The sequence below is a fragment of the Mustelus asterias genome, chromosome 10, assembly GCF_964213995.1.
Source record: "Mustelus asterias chromosome 10, sMusAst1.hap1.1, whole genome shotgun sequence".
Classification (NCBI taxonomy): domain Eukaryota; kingdom Metazoa; phylum Chordata; class Chondrichthyes; order Carcharhiniformes; family Triakidae; genus Mustelus; species Mustelus asterias.
Window position 1 is genome coordinate 126,043,053 of NC_135810.1, and position 17,794 is coordinate 126,060,846.

The 17,794-nt window shown below is 49.0% G+C and overlaps 1 protein-coding gene across 2 annotated transcripts in view; it reads right to left on the reverse strand.

The window, feature by feature from the left end:
* The window catches only part of ilk (integrin-linked kinase), a 128,384-nt gene that overhangs the window by 32,132 nt on the left and 78,458 nt on the right, over window positions 1-17,794 (reverse strand). For both annotated transcript variants that reach the window (XM_078222690.1, XM_078222689.1), the window contains exon 3: window positions 14,156-14,321. In XM_078222690.1, the coding sequence (XP_078078816.1) occupies window positions 14,156-14,321 (166 nt within the window). The remainder of the gene's footprint in view (window positions 1-14,155; window positions 14,322-17,794) is intronic.

The following is a 17,794-nucleotide window of genomic DNA, read 5'->3' on the forward strand; positions in this document are numbered from 1 at the left end:
GAAACGACAATGGTTGAAATCACATAAAACAGGATTGAGCGATATGGGGGAAAAAGGTGGGTAGGCGGGATTGAGGGATACGGGGAGAGGTGGGTAGGCGGGATTGAGGGATACGGGGAGAGGTGGGTAGGCGGGATTGAGGAATACGGGGAGAGGTGGGTAGGCGGGATTGAGGAATACGGGGAGAGGTGGGTAGGCGGGATTGAGGGATACGGGGAGAGGTGGGCAGGCGGGATTGAGGGATACGGGGAGAGGTGGGTAGGCGGGATTGAGGGATACGGGGAGAGGTGGGTAGGCGGGATTGAGGGATACGGGGAGAGGTGGGTAGGCGGGATTGAGGGATACGGGGAGAGGTGGGTAGGCGGGATTGAGGGATACGGGGAGAGGTGGGTAGGTGGGATTGAGGGATACGGGGAGAGGTGGGTAGGCGGGATTGAGGGATACGGGGAGAGGTGGGTAGGTGGGATTGAGGGATACGGGGAGAGGTGGGTAGGCGGGATTGAGGGATATGGGGAGACATGCTACCGTGCAAAGGGACCTGGGGGTCCTTGTGCATGAGACGCAAAAGGCCAGTCTGCAGGAACAACAGGTGATCAAGAAGGCAAATGGGATGTTGGCCTATATTGCGAGGGGGATAGAATATAAAAGCAGGGATGTCTTGATGCACCTGTACAGGGCATTGGTGAGGCCGCAGCTGGAATACTGTGTGCAGTATTGGTCCCCTTATATGAGGAAGGATATATTGGCATTGGAGGGAGTGCAGAGAAGGTTCACCAGGTTGATACCGGAGATGAGGGGTTTGGATTATGAGGAGAGGCTGAGGAGATTGGGTTTGTACTCGTTGGAGTTTAGAAGGATGAGGGGGGATCTTATGGAGACTCATAAGATAATGCGGGGGCTGGATAGGGTGGAGGTGGAGAGATTCTTTCCACTTAGTAAGGAAGTTAAAACTAGAGGACACAGCCTCAAAATAAAGGGGGGTCGGTTTAAGACAGAGTTGAAGAGGAACTTCTTCTCCCAGAGGGTGGTGAATCTCTGGAATTCTCTGCCCACTGAGGTGGTGGAGGCTACCTCGCTGAATATGTTTAAAGCGCGGATGGATGGATTCCTGATCGGTAAGGGAATTAAGGGTTATGGGGATCAGGCGGGTAAGTGGTACTGATCCACGTCAGATCAGCCATGATCTTATTGAATGGCGGGGCAGGCTCGAGGGGCTAGATGGCCTACTCCTGCTCCTATTTCTTATGTTCTTATGTAGGTGGGTAGGTGGGATTGAGGGATACGGGGAGAGGTGGGTAGGTGGGATTGAGAGATACGGGGAGAGGTGGGTAGGCGGGATTGAGGGACACGGGGTGAGGTGGGTCGGCGGGATTGAGGTATACGGGGAGAGGTGGGTAGGTGAGATTGGGGTATACGGGGTGAGGTGGGTGGGAGGTGCAGGGGAGCCCGGGGTGGGCGGCCCACAGGTCGGGGGGGGGGAGGGCCCAGAGGTGGGCGGGGGAGGGCCCAGAGGTGGGCGGGGGAGGGCCCAGAGGTGGGCGGGGGAGGGCCCAGAGGTGGGCGGGGGGGGGCCCAGAGGTGGGCGGGGGGGGGGCCCCAGAGGTGGGCGGGGGGGGGCCCCAGAGGTGGGCGGGGGGGGCCCAGAGGTGGGCGGGGGGGCCCAGAGGTGGGCGGGGGGGGGGCCCAGAGGTGGGCGGGGGGGGGGCAGATGTGGGCGGGGGGGGCAGAGGTGGGCGGGGGGGGGGGCAGAGGTGGGCGGGGGGGGCAGAGGTGGGCGGGGGGGGGCAGAGGTGGGCGGGGGGGCAGAGGTGGGCGGGGGGGAGCAGAGGTGGGCGGGGGGGGAGCAGAGGTGGGCGGGGGGGGAGCAGAGGTGGGCGGGGGGGGAGCAGAGGTGGGCGGGGGGGGAGCAGAGGTGGGCGGGGGGGGAGCAGAGGTGGGCGGGGGGGGAGCAGAGGTGGGCGGGGGGGGAGCAGAGGTGGGCGGGGGGGGAGCAGAGGTGGGCGGGGGGGGAGCAGAGGTGGGCGGGGGGGGAGCAGAGGTGGGCGGGGGGGGAGCAGAGATGGACGGGGAGGGAGAGATGGACGGGGAGGGAGAGATGGACGGGGAGGGAGAGATGGACGGGGAGGGAGAGATGGACGGGGAGGGAGAGATGGACGGGGAGGGAGAGATGGACGGGGAGGGAGAGATGGACGGGGAGGGAGAGATGGACGGGGAGGGAGAGATGGACGGGGAGGGAGAGATGGGCGGGGGGAGAGATGGGCGGGGGGGAGAGATGGGCGGGGGGGAGAGATGGGCGGGGGGGAGAGATGGGCGGGGGGGAGAGATGGGCGGGGGGGAGAGATGGGCGGGGGGGAGAGATGGGCGGGGGGGAGAGATGGGCGGGGGGGAGAGATGGGCGGGGGGAGAGATGGGCGGGGGGGAGAGATGGGCGGGGGGGAGAGATGGGCGGGGGGGAGAGATGGGCGGGGGGGAGAGATGGGCGGGGGGGAGAGATGGGCGGGGGGGAGAGATGGGCGGGGGGGAGAGATGGGCGGGGGGGAGAGATGGGCGGGGGGGAGAGATGGGCGGGGGGGAGAGATGGGCGGGGGGGAGAGATGGGCGGGGGGGAGAGATGGGCGGGGGGAGAGATGGGCGGGGGGGAGAGATGGGCGGGGGGGAGAGATGGGCGGGAGGGAGAGATGGGCGGGGGGGAGAGATGGGCGGGGGGGGGAGATGGGCGGGGGGGGGAGATGGGCGGGGGGGAGAGATGGGCGGGGGGAGAGATAGAACATAGAACAGTACAGCACAGAACAGGCCCTTCGGCCCACGATGTTGTGCCGAGCTTTATCTGAAACCAATATCAAGCTATCCCACTCCCTATCATCCTGGTGTGCTCCATGTAACTATCCAATAACCGCTTAAATGTTCCTAAAGTGTCTGACTCCACTATCACTGCAGGCAGTCCATTCCACACCCCAACCATTCTCTGCGTAAAGAACCTACCTTTGATATCCTTCCTATATCTCCCACCATGAACCCTATAGTTATGCCTCCTTGTAATAGCTCCATCCACCCGAGGAAATAGTCTTTGAACGTTCACTCTATCTATCCCCTTCATCATTTTATAAACCTCTATCAAGTCTCCCCTCAGCCTCCTCCGCTCCAGAGAGAACAGCCCTAGCTCCCTCAACCTTTCCTCATAAGACCTACCCTCCAAACCAGGCAGCATCCTGGTAAATCTCCTCTGCACTCTTTCCAGCGCTTCCACATCCTTCTTATAGTGAGGTGACCAGAACTGCACACAATATTCCAAATGTGGTCTCACCAAGGTCCTGTACAGTTGCAGCATAACCCCACGGCTCTTAAACTCCAACCCCCTGTTAATAAAAGCTAACACACTATAGGCCTTCTTCACAGCTCTATCCACTTGAGTGGCAACCTTTAGAGATCTGTGGATATGGACCCCAAGATCTCTCTGTTCCTCCACAGTCTTCAGAACCCTACCTTTGACCCTGTAATCCACATTTAAATTAGACCTACCAAAATGAATCACCTCACATTTATCAGGGTTAAACTCCATTTGCCATTTTTCAGCCCAGCTTTGCATCCTATCTATGTCTCTTTGCAGCCTGCAACAGCCCTCCACCTCATCCGCTACTCCACCAATCTTGGTGTCATCAGCAAATTTACTGATCCACCCTTCAGCCCCCTCCTCTAAGTCCTTAATAAAAATCACAAAGAGCAGAGGACCAAGCACTGATCCCTGTGGCACTCCGCTAGCAATCTGCCTCCAGTCCGATAATTTTCCATCCACCACCACCCTCTGTCTTCGATCAGATAGCCAGTTACCTATCCAATCGGCCAACTTTCCCTCTATCTCACACCTCCTTACTTTCATCATAAGCCGACCATGGGGGACCTTATCAAACGCCTTACTAAAATCCATGTCCAGGACATCAACTGCCCTACCTTCATCAACACATTTAGTTACCTCCTCAAAAAATTCAATCAAATTTGTGAAGCACGACTTGCCCTTCACGAATCCGTGCTGACTATCCCGGATTAATCCGCATCTTTCTAAATGGTCGTAAATCCCATCCCTAAGGACCTTTTCCATCAATTTACCAACCACCGAAGTAAGACTAACCGGTCTATAATTACCAGGGTCATTTCTATTCCCTTTCTTAAACAGAGGAACAACATTCGCCACTCTCCAGTCCTCTGGCACCATCCCGTGGACAGTGAGGACCCAAAGATCAAAGCCAAAGGCTCTGCAATCTCATCCCTTGCCTCCCAAAGAATCCTAGGATATATTTCATCAGACCCAGAGGACTTATCGACCTTCAGTTTATTCAAAACTGCCAGGACATCCTCCCTCCGAACATCTATTTCCTCCAGCCTATTAGCCTGTAACACCTCTTCCTCAAAAACATGGTCCCTCTCCTTGGTGAACACTGAAGAAAAGTATTCATTCATCACCTCGCCTATCTCTACTGACTCCATACACAAGTTCCCACTACTGTCCTTGACCGGCCCTAACCTGATCTGGTGATCCGGTGATCTGGTGAGTATTTCAGCTGCTGTGAGGCAACAGTGGGAAAAAAGGCAACTGTGACATCACAGGAAACTGGTAAGTTGATTGGCCGTTCAGTGCTCAGTTTAAGGGGTATTGTGTGAAAGACCAACATCTGGAATAAGGGAAAGTTTGGGTCAATATAATCAGGTAATACAAGTCATCAAAAATAGAACAGAGTTAACACAAGAGAAAGTAAAACATGACAGGTCAGCTCAAACAAGTGGAATGCGGGTCCTGTAATGTATGTGAGGTCATAGACACCAACAATTAACTAGACAACCATATGTGCAGGAAGTGTTGCCAGCTACAGAAACTTGGGTTCCAGATTTCAGAACTCGAGCGGTAGTTGGAGTCTCTGTGGTATATCCATGAGGCTGAGAGCTATGAGAATAGCACATTCATAGAGGTGGCCACACCACAGTTTAAGAGCCTGGAGGCAGAGAGGGAATGGGTGACCATTTGGCAGTCCAAGAAAACTAGGCAGGTAGTCCTTGGGGTCCCACTCAGAAATTAGTTTTACATTTGAAAGCTGGTGAGGGTGCTGGTTCCTCACTGCAGAGCCAGGGTGGTGGCACCAAAAGTGGCTCAGTTGTAAAGGTGGGGAGGAAGAAGAAAGGAAGAGCAATAGTAACAGGGGATTCGTTAGTTAGGGAAACAGAGAGGTGTTTCTGTGGCCATAGATGTGACTCCAGGATGGGATTTTGCCTCCATAGTGCCAGGATCAAGGATGTCACAGAGCAACTGCAGGACTTTCTGCTGGGGGAGGGTGAACATCAGAGCTCATGGTCCACGTTGGTACTAATGACTGAGCTCGGAAGGGGGATGGGGTCCTGCAATCAGAATTGAGAGAGCTCGGTGGAAAATTCGCAAGCAGGACCTCAAATGTAGTAATTGCCGGATTACTCCCTGCGCCATGTGCAAGTGAGTACAGAAATAGCAGTTTAATGCGTGGTACAGGTGGAGGGTTTTAGATTCCTGGGAGACTGGGACTGGTTCTGGGGAAGATGGCACCTGTCCAAGCCGGACAGGTTGCTACTGAACATAGCTGGGACGGAGTGCCTTGTGGGTCGCTTTGATAGTGCTGTTGGGAGGGCTTTAAACTAACTGTGAGAACCACAAGGAAATATTAGCGAGAAATACCAGGATGCATAAAATACTGGGAGGGACAGACAGCACCAATATAGAGAATAGCAAGTTACAGAGTGAAGTTGGAGTAAGGGAGAAAGTAATGAAGTTGAAATCAGGGTTACTGTGCATGTATGTGAATGCATGGAGTATAGTAAATAAGACTGGGGATTTACAGGCACAAATTGCATTGTGGAAATATGATGTTGTGGCGATAACAGCGACCTGGCTCAAGGAAAGGCAGGACTGGGTGTTAAATATTCCTGGGTACAAGGTGTTCAGGAAAGAAGGAAAGGGAGCAGGATGGAGTATCGGTTAGGGAGAACATTGAAGTGCTGGGGAAGAGGATGTCCCAAAGGATCCAAGGACAGAATCTATTTGGCTGGAGCCAAGGAAAAAAGGGTGCAATTCCATTGATCCGTGTAGTCTATAGACCGGCAACGAGTGACAAGGTCCCACATGGGAGACTTGTAAAGAAGGTGAATTCACATGAGATATAGGATAATTTGATAAAGTGGATTCAAAATTGGCTCAGTTGTAGGAGACAGAGGGTGATGACAGAAAGCTGCTTTAGTGACTGGATATCCACTCCATCTGATGAAGGAGCAGGGCTCCGAAAGCTAATGGCATTTGCTACCAAATAAACCTGTTGGACTTTAACCTGGTGTTGTTAAAACTCTTACTGTAGTGACTGGAAGCTAGTGTCCAGTGGTGTATCACAGGGATCTGTGTGGGGTCCCCCATTATTCATATAAATGCCATTGATGACTATGTGGGGCGTAGCATTAGTAAGTTTGCGGATGACAAAAAGATTGGCCGGGTGGTTAACAGTGAGGCGGAGTGTCTTGGGCTACAAGAAGATATAGACGGAATGGTCAAATAGACGGATAAGTGGCAGATGGAATTTAACCCTGAAAAGTGTGAGGTGATACACTTTGGAAGGAGTAATTTGACAAGGAAATATTTAATGAATGGTAGGACACTAGGAAGTTCTGTGGAACAAAGGGATCTTGGCGTATTTGTCCACAGATCTCTAAAAGCGGAAGGACATGTTAGTAGGGTGGTGAAAAAGGCATATGGGACACTTGCCTTTATCAATTGAGGAACAGATTACAAAAGCAGTGCAATCATGTTGGAGTTGTAGAACTTTGGTGAGGCCACAGCTGGAGTACTGTGTGCAGTTCTGGTCGCTACATTATAGGAAGGATGTGATTGCACTGGAGGGGGTGCAGAGGAGATTCACCAGGACGCTGCCTGGGATGGAACATTTAAGTTATAAAGTGAGGTTGCATAGGCTTGGTTTGCTTTCATTGGAGCAGAGAAGACTGACGGGTGACCTGATCGAGGTGCTCAAGATTATGAGAGACACGGACAGAGTGGAAAGAGAGCAGCTGTTCCCCTTAGTTGAAGGGTCAGTTACAAGGGAACATAGGTTCAAGGTGAGGGGCAGGACGTTTAGGGGGGATGTTGAGGAAAAACCGTTTTATCCAGAGGGTGGTGAGGGTCTGGAATGCGCTGCCTGGGAGGGTGGTGGAGGCGGGTTGCCTCACATCCTTTAAAAAGTATCTGGATGAACACTTGGCGCGTCATAACATTCAGGGCTATGGGCCAAGTGCTGGCAGATGGGATTAGGTGGAAGTTCAGGTGTTTCTAATGTGTCAGTGCAGACTCGATGGGCTGAAGGGCCTCTTCTGCGCTGTATGACTCTATGATTCTAGTGAGAAAGATGTAGAGGAACAAATCTGCAGGGAAATTACAGAAAAATACAAATGTTTTGAATGTATCGCAATGCATGAAGCATTCAGAATAAAATTACTGAGTTAATATCGCAAATAGAGACAAATGAATATGATTCAGTGGTGATCATAAAATCATAGAATCCCTACAGTGCAGAAGGAGGCCCTTCGGCCCATCGAGTCTACAGTGACCACAATCCCACCCAGGCCCTATTCCCATAACCCCACATACATACCCTGCTAATCCCCTTGACACTCAGGTTAATTTCGCATGGCCAACCAACCTAACCCACACATCTGTGGACTGTGGGAGGAAACTGGAGCACCCGCAGGAAACCCACGCAGACACAGGGAAAACGTGCAAACTCCACACAGTCACCTGTGACCGTAATTGAACCTGGGTCCCTGGTGCTGTGAGGCAGCAGTGCTAACCACTGTGCCACCGTACATGGCTGCAGGGAAACCAGATTTGGGAATTGAATGTTCAAGGGTACTCAGTATTTTGGGAGGATGGGCAGGAAGGAAAAGGAGGCGGTGTAGCTTTGTTAGTTAAGGAAGGTCAGGGCTGTACTGACAAATGATGTAGACACTGGAGGTGAAGACATAGCATCAGTCTGGGTAGAAATAAGAAATAGCAAGAGAAAGAAGTCCCTGGTGGCAGTAATCTATCGATCCCCCAAACAGTAGTTCTGCAGTGGTACACAGTATAAACCAAGAAACACTGGGGCTTGTGGTAAAGGTACAGCAATAATCATTTTAATATGCATATTGACTGGAATAATCAAATTGGTAATGGTAGCCTCGAGGGAGAGTTAATTAAATGTATTAGAGATTGTTTTTGGAGCAATGTGTTGTGGAACCAACCAGGGCGCAGACTATTCTAGATTTGGTATTGTGTAATGAGGTACAGCTAATAAATGATCTCAGTTTAGGATCATCGAGGGAAGCGTGATCATAGCAAGAATTTCAAATCTGAGGATGAGAAACTGGAGTTCCACACTCCCGTTCTGGAGATAAACAAAGGCAATGACATCAGCATCAGGACAGATAGAACCATAGAAAATTACAGCTCAGAAACAGGCCTTTTGGCCCTTCTTGTCTGTGCCGAACCATTTTTTGCCTGGTCCCACTGACCTGCACTTGGACCATATCCCTCCACGCCCCTCTCATCCATGAACCCGTCCAAGTTTTTCTTCAATGTTTTCTTAAATGCATTTACCACTTTATCCGGCAGCTCATTCCACACTCCCACCACTCTCTGCGTGAAGAAGCCCCCCCTAATATTCCCTTTAAACTTTTCTCCTTTCACCCTTAACCCATGCCCTCTGGTTTTTTTCTCCCCTAGCCTCAGCAGAAAAAGCCTGCTTGCATTCACTCTATCTATACCCATCAAAATCTTATACACCTCTATCAAATCTCCCCTCAATCTTCTACGCTCCAGGGAATAAAGTCCCAACCTATTCAATCTCTCTCTGTAACTCAGCTTCTCAAGTCCCGGCAACATCCTTGTGAACCTTCTCTGCACTCTTTCAATCTTATTTACATCCTTCCTGTAACTCGGTGACCAAAACTGTACATAATACTCCAAATTCGGCCACACCAATGCCTTATATAACCTTACCATAACACTCCAACTTTTATACTCGATACTCCGATTTATAAAGGCCAATGTACCAAAGGCACTCTTTACGACCCTATCCACCTGTGACGTCACTTTTAGGGAATTCTGTACCTGTATTCCCAGATCTCTCTGTTCAACTGCACTCTTCAGAGTCCTACCATTTACCCTGTACGTTCTACTTTGGTTTGTCCTTCCAAAGTGCAATATCTCACACTTGTCTGCGTTAAATTCCATTTGCCATTTTTCAGCCCATTTTTCTAGTTGGTCCAAATCCCTCTGCAAGCTTTGAAAACCTTCCTCACTGTCCACTACACCTCCAATCTTTGTATCATCAGCAAACTTGCTGATCCAATTTACCACATTATCATCCAGATCATTGATATAGATGACAAACAACAATGGACCCAACACCGATCCCTGCGGCACACCACTAGTCACTGGCCTCCACTCAGAGAAGCAATCCTCCACAACCACTCTCTGGCTTCTTCCATTGAGCCAGTGTCTAATCCAATTTACTACCTCCCCATGTATACCTGGCGACTGAACCTTCCTAACTAACCTCCCATGAGGGACCTTGTCAAAGGCCTTGCTGAAATCCAGGTAGACAACATCCACCGCCTTCCCTTCATCCACTTTCCTGGTAACCTCCTCGAAAAACTCTAATAGATTGGTCAAACATGACCTACCACGCACAAAGCCATGTTGACTCTCCCTAATAAGTCCCTGTCTATCCAAATATTTGTAGATCCTATCCCTTATCACACCTTCCAATAACTTGCCCACCACCGACGTCAAACTTACTGGCCTATAATTTCCCGGATTTCTTTTGGAACCTTTTTTAAACAACGGAACAACATGAGCCACCCTCCAATCATCCGGCACCTCCCCCGTGAATACTGACATTTTAAATATGTCTGCCAGGGCCCCTGCAAGTTCAACACTCGCTTCCCTCAAGGTCCGTGGGAATACCCTGTCTGGTCCTGGGGATTTATCCACTCTGATTTGCCTCAAGACAGCGAGCACCTCCTCCCCTTTAATCTGTAAAGGCTCCATGGCCTCCCTACCACTTTGCCCTATTTCATTCGTGGGACATGGACGTCGCTGGCTGGGCCAGCATTTATTGTCCATCCCTAGTTGCCCTTGGAGGGCAGTTGAGAGTCAACCACATTGCTGTGGCTCTGGAGTCAGATGTAGGTCAGACCGGGTAAGAACGGCAGATTTCCTTCCCCAAAGCATATTAGTGAACCAGATGGGTTTTCCCAACAATCAACAATGGTTTCATGGTCACCAGTAGATTCTTAATTTCAGATATTTTTTATTGAATTCAAATTCCACCATCTGCCGGGTGGGATTCAAACCCGGATCCCCAGAACATTAGCTGATTTTCTGGATTAAGAGTCTCGCGATAACACCACTCGGCAATCGCCACCCCTGACCCGGGTGGACTGGGCAGGAAGACTACAAGTAAAGTTAAAGTTAATTTATTAGTCACTAGGAAGGCTTACATTAACACTGCAATGAAGTTACTGTGAAATTCCCCTAGTCGCCACATTTCGGCGCCTGTTCGGGTCAATGCACCTTAATCAGCACGTCTTTCATACTGTGGGAGGAAACTGGAGCACCCAGGAAACCCACGCAGACACGGAGAACATGCAGACTCAGCACAGACAGTGACCCAAGCCGGGAATTGAACCCAGGGACCCCAGAACATTAGCTGAGTGTCTGGATTAATAGTTTAGCAATAATTCCACTGGGCCGTCGCCTCTCCTGACCCTAGTGAACTAGGCAGGAAGACTACAAGCTAGGACAATTGATGAACACAGGCAGATGTTTAAGGAGCTACTCAAGTCCTCCGAACTAAAATATATTCCAGAGAGGAGGAAAGGTGGTACGAGGGGGGAAAGACATTCGTGGCTCAACAAGGAAGTGAAGGATAACAAAGACAAAAACGAAGGCACAGCGTATTGCAAAGGCCAGTGGCAGGCTGGAAGATTGGGAAGCTTTTAAAGATCTAAGGATCGCTAAAATAGTAATAAAAAGAGCAAAGATAAATTATGAAAGAAAACTGGTGCAAAATGTAAGAACGGACAGCATAAGTATATAGAGATGAAGAGAGCAGCTAAAGTGAATGTTGGTCCCTTGGACGTTAAGGCTGGGGAGATAATAGTGGGGAACGCAGGAAAGGCTGAGATACTAAATCAAGATTTTCGCTCAGTTTCCACAATGGAGGACACAAGTATTAGCCAATTAGTAACAGAAAATGCAGAGGAAATAGAAAGGGAGGAACTTCGAACAATCATCGTCACTCGGGAAAAAGTACTGGGACTGAAGGCAGACAAGTTCCCAGGGCTTGATGGCCTACATCTTAAGGTCACTATAAGAAGGATGTGGAAGCGCTGGAAAGAGTGCAGAGGAGATTTACCAGGATGCTGCCTGGTTTGGAGGGTAGGTCATATGAGGAAAGGTTGAGGGAGCTAGGGCTGTTCTCTCTGGAGCGGAGGAGGCTGAGGGGAGACTTAATAGAGCTTTATAAAATGATGAAGGGGATAGATAGAGTGAACGTTCAAAGACTATTTCCTCGGGTGGATGGAGCTATTACAAGGGGGCATAACTATAGGGTTCGTGGTGGGAGATACAGGACGGATATCAGAGGTAGGTTCTTTACGCAGAGAGTGGTTGGGGTGTGGAATGGACTGCCTGCAGTGATAGTGGAGTCAGACACTTTAGAAACATTTAAGCGGTTATTGGATAGGCACATGGAGCACACCAGGATGATAGGGAGTGGGATAGCTTGATCTTGGTTTCAGATAAAGCTCGGCACAACATCGTGGGCCGAAGGGCCTGTTCTGTGCTGTACTGTTCTATGTTCTATGTTCTATATCTTAAAGGAAATGGCGTTGGAGATATTGGATCCATTACCTATAATATTCCAAAATTCCCTGGATGCGGGAATGCTTCCAATGAATTGGAAAAATGCTAATATAACGCCCTTATTCAAATAGTGAGGGAGGCAAAACTTAGGAAACAATAGGCCAATTGCTTTAACATCTGTTGTTGGAAATTTGTTAGAATCTATTACAAAGGAAGTATCAGCAGGACATTTAGAAAACCAAAATGAAATCCATCAGAGTCAGCATGGTCTTATGAAGGGATAATGAAGACCCTGTTAATGTCGTATATCTGGACTTCCAGGAGGCATTTGATAAGATACCACACAAAAGGTTAATACCCAAGATTAGTTCACATGGGATTGAATGGGACAATAACAAGGTGCTTACAAAATTTGCTGAATAATAGGAATCAGAGAGTCAAAGGATATTCTTTGGGCTGGAGGAAGGTTTGTAATGGTGTTCCCCAGAGGTTAGTTTTGGGACCCTTGCTTTTCCTGGTATATATTAATGATCTAGATCCTGGAATGCATGGGACAGTTTCAAAGTTTGCAAATAACAAAACTTGGATGCACTGTAAACTGTGAAGAGGACTGTGTGGAACTTCAAAAGGACATGTTGGTGGAGTGGGCAGATAGGTGGCAGTTAATAAAGCATAGAGTATTCTGGGTTTCATTAACAGGGGCATAGGCTACAAGAGCAAGGAGGTAATGCTGAACTTATTCTACACTCTAGTTAGACCTCAGCTGGAATATTGCATCTGTCTTTACCAAGGAAGTAGGTGCTCCCCAGAACATGGTGACAGACGAGGAAACTCTGTGCCCAGAAGGGTTCAAATTGATAAGGAGGTAGTGTTCAATAGACTGTTGGAACTGAAAGTTGACAAGGCCCCGGGACCAGATGAGATGGATCCAAGGATATTGACGATGATGTGGAGATGCTGGCGTTGGACTGGGGTGGACACAGTAGGAAGTCTCACAACACCAGGTTAAAGTCCAACAGGTTTATTTACCTGTTGGACTTTAACCTGTTGTGAGACTTCTTACTAAGGATATTGAAGGAACTGAGAATGGAATTGCAGGAGTGTTGGCCTTAATCTTCCAGTATTTTCTCAACTCAGGGGAGATGCCTGAGAACTGGAAAATTGGATATATTACACCCTTGTTTAAAAATGGTTGTAAGGATAGCCCCAGCAATTACAGACCAGTCAGTCTAACATCAGTTAAATAACGTAAGTTCTGGGTGCCGCACTATAGGAAGGATATGAACGCATTGGAGAGAGGGCAGAAGAGATTCCAGGGATGAGAAACTTCAGTTATGGGGATAGATTGGAGAGATTGGGACTGATCTCTTTAGAGAGAAGAAGACTAAGAGGAGATTAGATAGAGATGTTCAAAATCATGAAGGGGCTAGTAGACAGGGAGAAACTGTTTCTGCTCAGAAAAGGATCGAGAATGAGAGAGCACAGATTTAAAGTGATTTGTAAACGAAGCAAATGTGATGGGAGAAAAAACTTTTTCACTCAGCAAATGGTTTGGGTCTGGAATTCACCGCCTGGAAGTGTTTTTTTAATTCATTCGTGGGACATGGGCGTCGCTGGCTGGCCAGAATTTATTGTCCATTCCTTGTTGCCCTTGAGAAGGTGGTGGTGAGCTGCCTTCTTGAATCGCTGCAGTCCATGTTCTGTGGGTTGACGCACAATGCCATTAGGGAGGGAATTCCAGGATTTTGACTGTGAAGGAACTTCAATACATTTCCAAGTCAGGACGGTGAGTGGCTTGGAGGGGAACGACAGGTGGTGGTGGTGTTCCCATGTATCTGCTGCCCTTGTCCTTCTAGATGGAAGTGGTCGTGGGTTTGGAAACGTGGTGGAGACAGGTTCAATCGAGGCATTCAGGAGGACGTTAGATGATTATTTGAATAGAAACAATGTGTAGGGGGTACAGGGAAAAGGCAGGGGAATGGCACTGAGTAATGATGTTCGTTTGGAGAACCGGTGCAGACACGACGGGCCAAATGGCCTTCTTCTGCGCTGTAACAATTCTGTGGTTCTGTGCTTCTTTGAGGGATATGAGGAGAAGGTGGATAGGTGGGGTTGAGGGATACAGAACTTGGGTAGGTGGGGTTAGTCTGTGTAAAAGAGGTTAGATTCTTGTTTGATTTTAAAAGATTACAGTCTTCCACAGCACAGAGATAAGGTGTAACCTGTGAGTTTGAGAAAATATCCTACCTTTTGAACGATATCCCGGTGCCCATGGCTGGCAGCAAGGTGCAGGGGTGTGTCATCACCCCTATTCATCACATTGATTCGAGCTCCTCGCATTATCAACATGTCAACAACATTGGATCGACCCTCACGGCAGGCCCAGTGAAGGGGACTGAAGCCATGGTCATCCCTGCAAAAAGAAATCATCCCAGTCAGATAGCAGCAGTGGATGTAGCGGATTTAGGTGGAAAGGGACTAGACAAGACGACAGTGGATGGAGTGAAGATTGGAAGAAATGAGTTCAGTGGGGCAGGAACAGGCTGACACGATGGACCGACTAAGCAACTCCAGACTGGTTATCCATGAGGCCCTGTGGGCCATCAGCAGCAGCGGAATTGTACTCCAGCACAGTCTGTAACCTCATGGCCCGGCATATCCCCCACTCAAACATTACCATCAAGCCAGGGGATCAACCCTGGCTCAGAGAGTGCAGGAGGGCATCCTGGGAGCAGCACCGGGCATATCTAAAACTGAGGTGTCACCCTGGTGAAGCTCCAACACAGGACTACTTGCATGCCAAATGGAAAAAAGAGAAGTATTGGACAGAACTAAGCAGATCAGATCTAAGCTCTGCAGTCCTGCCACATCCAGCCATGAATGGTGGTGGACAATTAAACAACTCACTGGAGGAGGCTCCACAAATATTCCCATCCTCAGTTTTTTTATTCATTCGTGGGACTTGGGCGTCGCTGGCTGGTCAGCATTTATTGCCCATCCTTAGTTGTCCTTGAGAAGGTGGTGGTGAACCGTCTTCCAGACTCTCCAGCTTTTGCCCCAGTTCTCAGGCACACTCTAGGTTTTGCGCAGTGTTGTACATGCAATGTGCACAGGGTGAGCACTGGCCTGTCAGCGTCTGTTGCAAAGTGGAGGTGAATTCTGGCTGTGGGATTCGCTTGATCAAATGACAGGGTTCTGGAGCAAGAATTAAACTTGGATTTGGGCGTGGTCTTATTGGGGCAATAATTAATAATGCCTCTGGCGGCATGCTATAATCATTCCAAAGCCTACTGCAATTGGTGAAACACATAATGAAACTGTAAAGTGATGTTTGGGAGCACAGATGTGCTTTTATCCGACATTCCAGACAGGTTATTTCAGGGTCTCAAGGTATTTTACACAAATTTCTATGAAGTTGCCAAAATGGTCAAAGAGGAATGATGGCCACAGGAAATGGGAGGGGGCAAGGGGTGAAAGCACTTCAGGGCCAGTAGGGGGGAGGGGGGCAGCGAATAGAGCAAGGACACTTTAGGAGGGTTGAAAAGGGGAGAGCACTCCTTCGGAAGGAGAGATAGGGTGTCTCCGGAGATGAGTGGGTAATGGGGCTGAGCTGGGGTGCCTTGGGGAATAGCGACACAAGGCTGCAAAGAACACTACCTGGTTAATATCTGGCTCAACCTAAATGTACAGGAACAGCATAGACATTCCTCTGAGAAAACAGAGAAGGAAAGAATATATAGGGAAGTTTTTAAAGAGATGTGTGGAGAGAATAAAAGGAAGCCATAACGACAGCGAAAAAGAGAGACACGAGAGACAGTGCGTGCTGGGTTGGTCTGACAGAATTTGCCCAACGGAGGTGCTATATAGCTGTGAAGTTCACACTGATCTCCAACTACAGGAACCTCACCCTGAGCTCTGGGAGGCACTCAATGAATGTCTGAGCCACACTCTCTGTGGAAACAAAACGCTGGCACCATGACTCAGTCCATGGCAGCTTGCCAGTGTTGCAGAGCTCAGCGACTATAGAATATGAAACATGAGTCACTGGCTGGGAGAGAGGGGGCTGCAGCAGCCAGAACTGGCTGGAGCAGAGAATGCAGGAACCATGTAAAACCCACAAACTTTAGACACAACAAACCCAGTCCCAACATACTACAGCAGCATGCAGGCTTTACCCCAAAACACAAGCATACATCACTGCACTGGCCAGCACACTGCACACTCTCGCTCTACATTGTTCACACTCCGCTGAAACACACTGCACAGCAACCCCCCACCGCCCCATCACAATGCTTCTCTCCCCGCATTACCACTGGCAAGACTGTTTGGCTACAGTAAATGTGCCCAGTGAGACACAAAGGATGTTGTTAAATTTCTGTGATTTTGATTTGATTTGATCTATTGTCACATGTATTATCATAGTGAAAAGTATTGTTTCTTGCGCGCTATACCGACAAAACATACCGTTCATAGAGAAGGAAAGGAGAGAGTGCAGAATGTAGTGTTACAGTCATAGCTAGGGTGTAGAGAAAGATCAACTTAATGCAAGGTAAGGGAAGGATGCTTTGTGAACTCACATTAAACAAAATTAACAGGTAATGCCTGGAGCTTCTAAAACAACCTTTACACCATGCCTCAATGTAAAACATCCCAAGATACTTCCCAGATGCATTATCAAACAAATTATCCTGAGCCACATACAGAGCTCTTTGGTCTAGTCACCAAAGGTTTGGCCAAACAGGTAGGTTTTAAGGAATGTCATAAGGAAGGAGCAGGAGAGAGGGAGAGAACTGTCTGGAGGGAATACCAGAGCTGTGAGCATAGACAGTGATTAAAATCAGCGATGATTAAGAAGTCAGAATTGAAGGAATCTAGGTGTCCCTGAGGGGCTGGAGGAGGTGGTTACAGTGAGAGGAAGGGTCAAGGCCATGGAGGGGTTTGAAAACACGGACCAAGAGCCAGTGTAGGCCAGCGAACATGGGGGGTGATTGGTGACTTGGTGCAAGTTTGGAAGTGGGCAGCAAAATTTTGAATGAGCTGAACTTTATGGAGGTTTCCTATCTGCAATCTGATATCCTCCTCACTCTCCCCTCCAAAGATATTTCATCATCCTCATTACCTTTATCCATTTCTATCCAAACACTTCCTGCTTCCTGTCTTATTTCCATAATTTCACAACTTTGCTCCTTGGAAAACAGCTCATGGAAAGGGAGAGGTTGTTCTCTGTTGAAAAACCTTTGACGAGAGCTCTCAACACTCGAAGATCTCTTCCTAAGATCCACTTACGTGGGCTGCTCCACCATCCCTGCTACCAACTTAGGAAAAGGAATTTCATAGCAATCTCTCTCCAGGAATACTGCCAAAGAAGGAAATCTCACCCATTCCTCCACAGATACATCTCCAAACAAGTAAAAGGGCGAGGAAGAGATGGAGAGAGAGAGAAATTAAATGGAGCAGCGTTCTCCAACCTTTTTAAACACAAGATCACTTTTAAAATCTAAATGCAGCTCAAGAACGACTCTTAAAAAATTCAACTTCACTGAAACCCCCAAAAATGTACGCTATGTACAACACAAACCTATTCTTAGTGTAGCACCTGTGCTTGCACACTCTGTGAGTGCTGTGAAGTCTGGGTCATAGTTTGAGATGGACAGTCTCAAAGTCCATCAGATGGGGATCTGTGAGACAAGCGCAGTACCTGGATTGGATGATTTTCATCTGGGAAAAAGCCATCTCGCAGAGGTAGGTGGAAGCAAAGGCGGCCTTCACCTTGAGTGCACACAGTGTCAGAAGAGGCCCCCAAAGGTCTGCCCCCGACCGAGCTTTCAGCTCGATGTCAAGTTGCGTGGTGATTATTTCCATGTCAAGTTCACTGTTTTGTTCAAA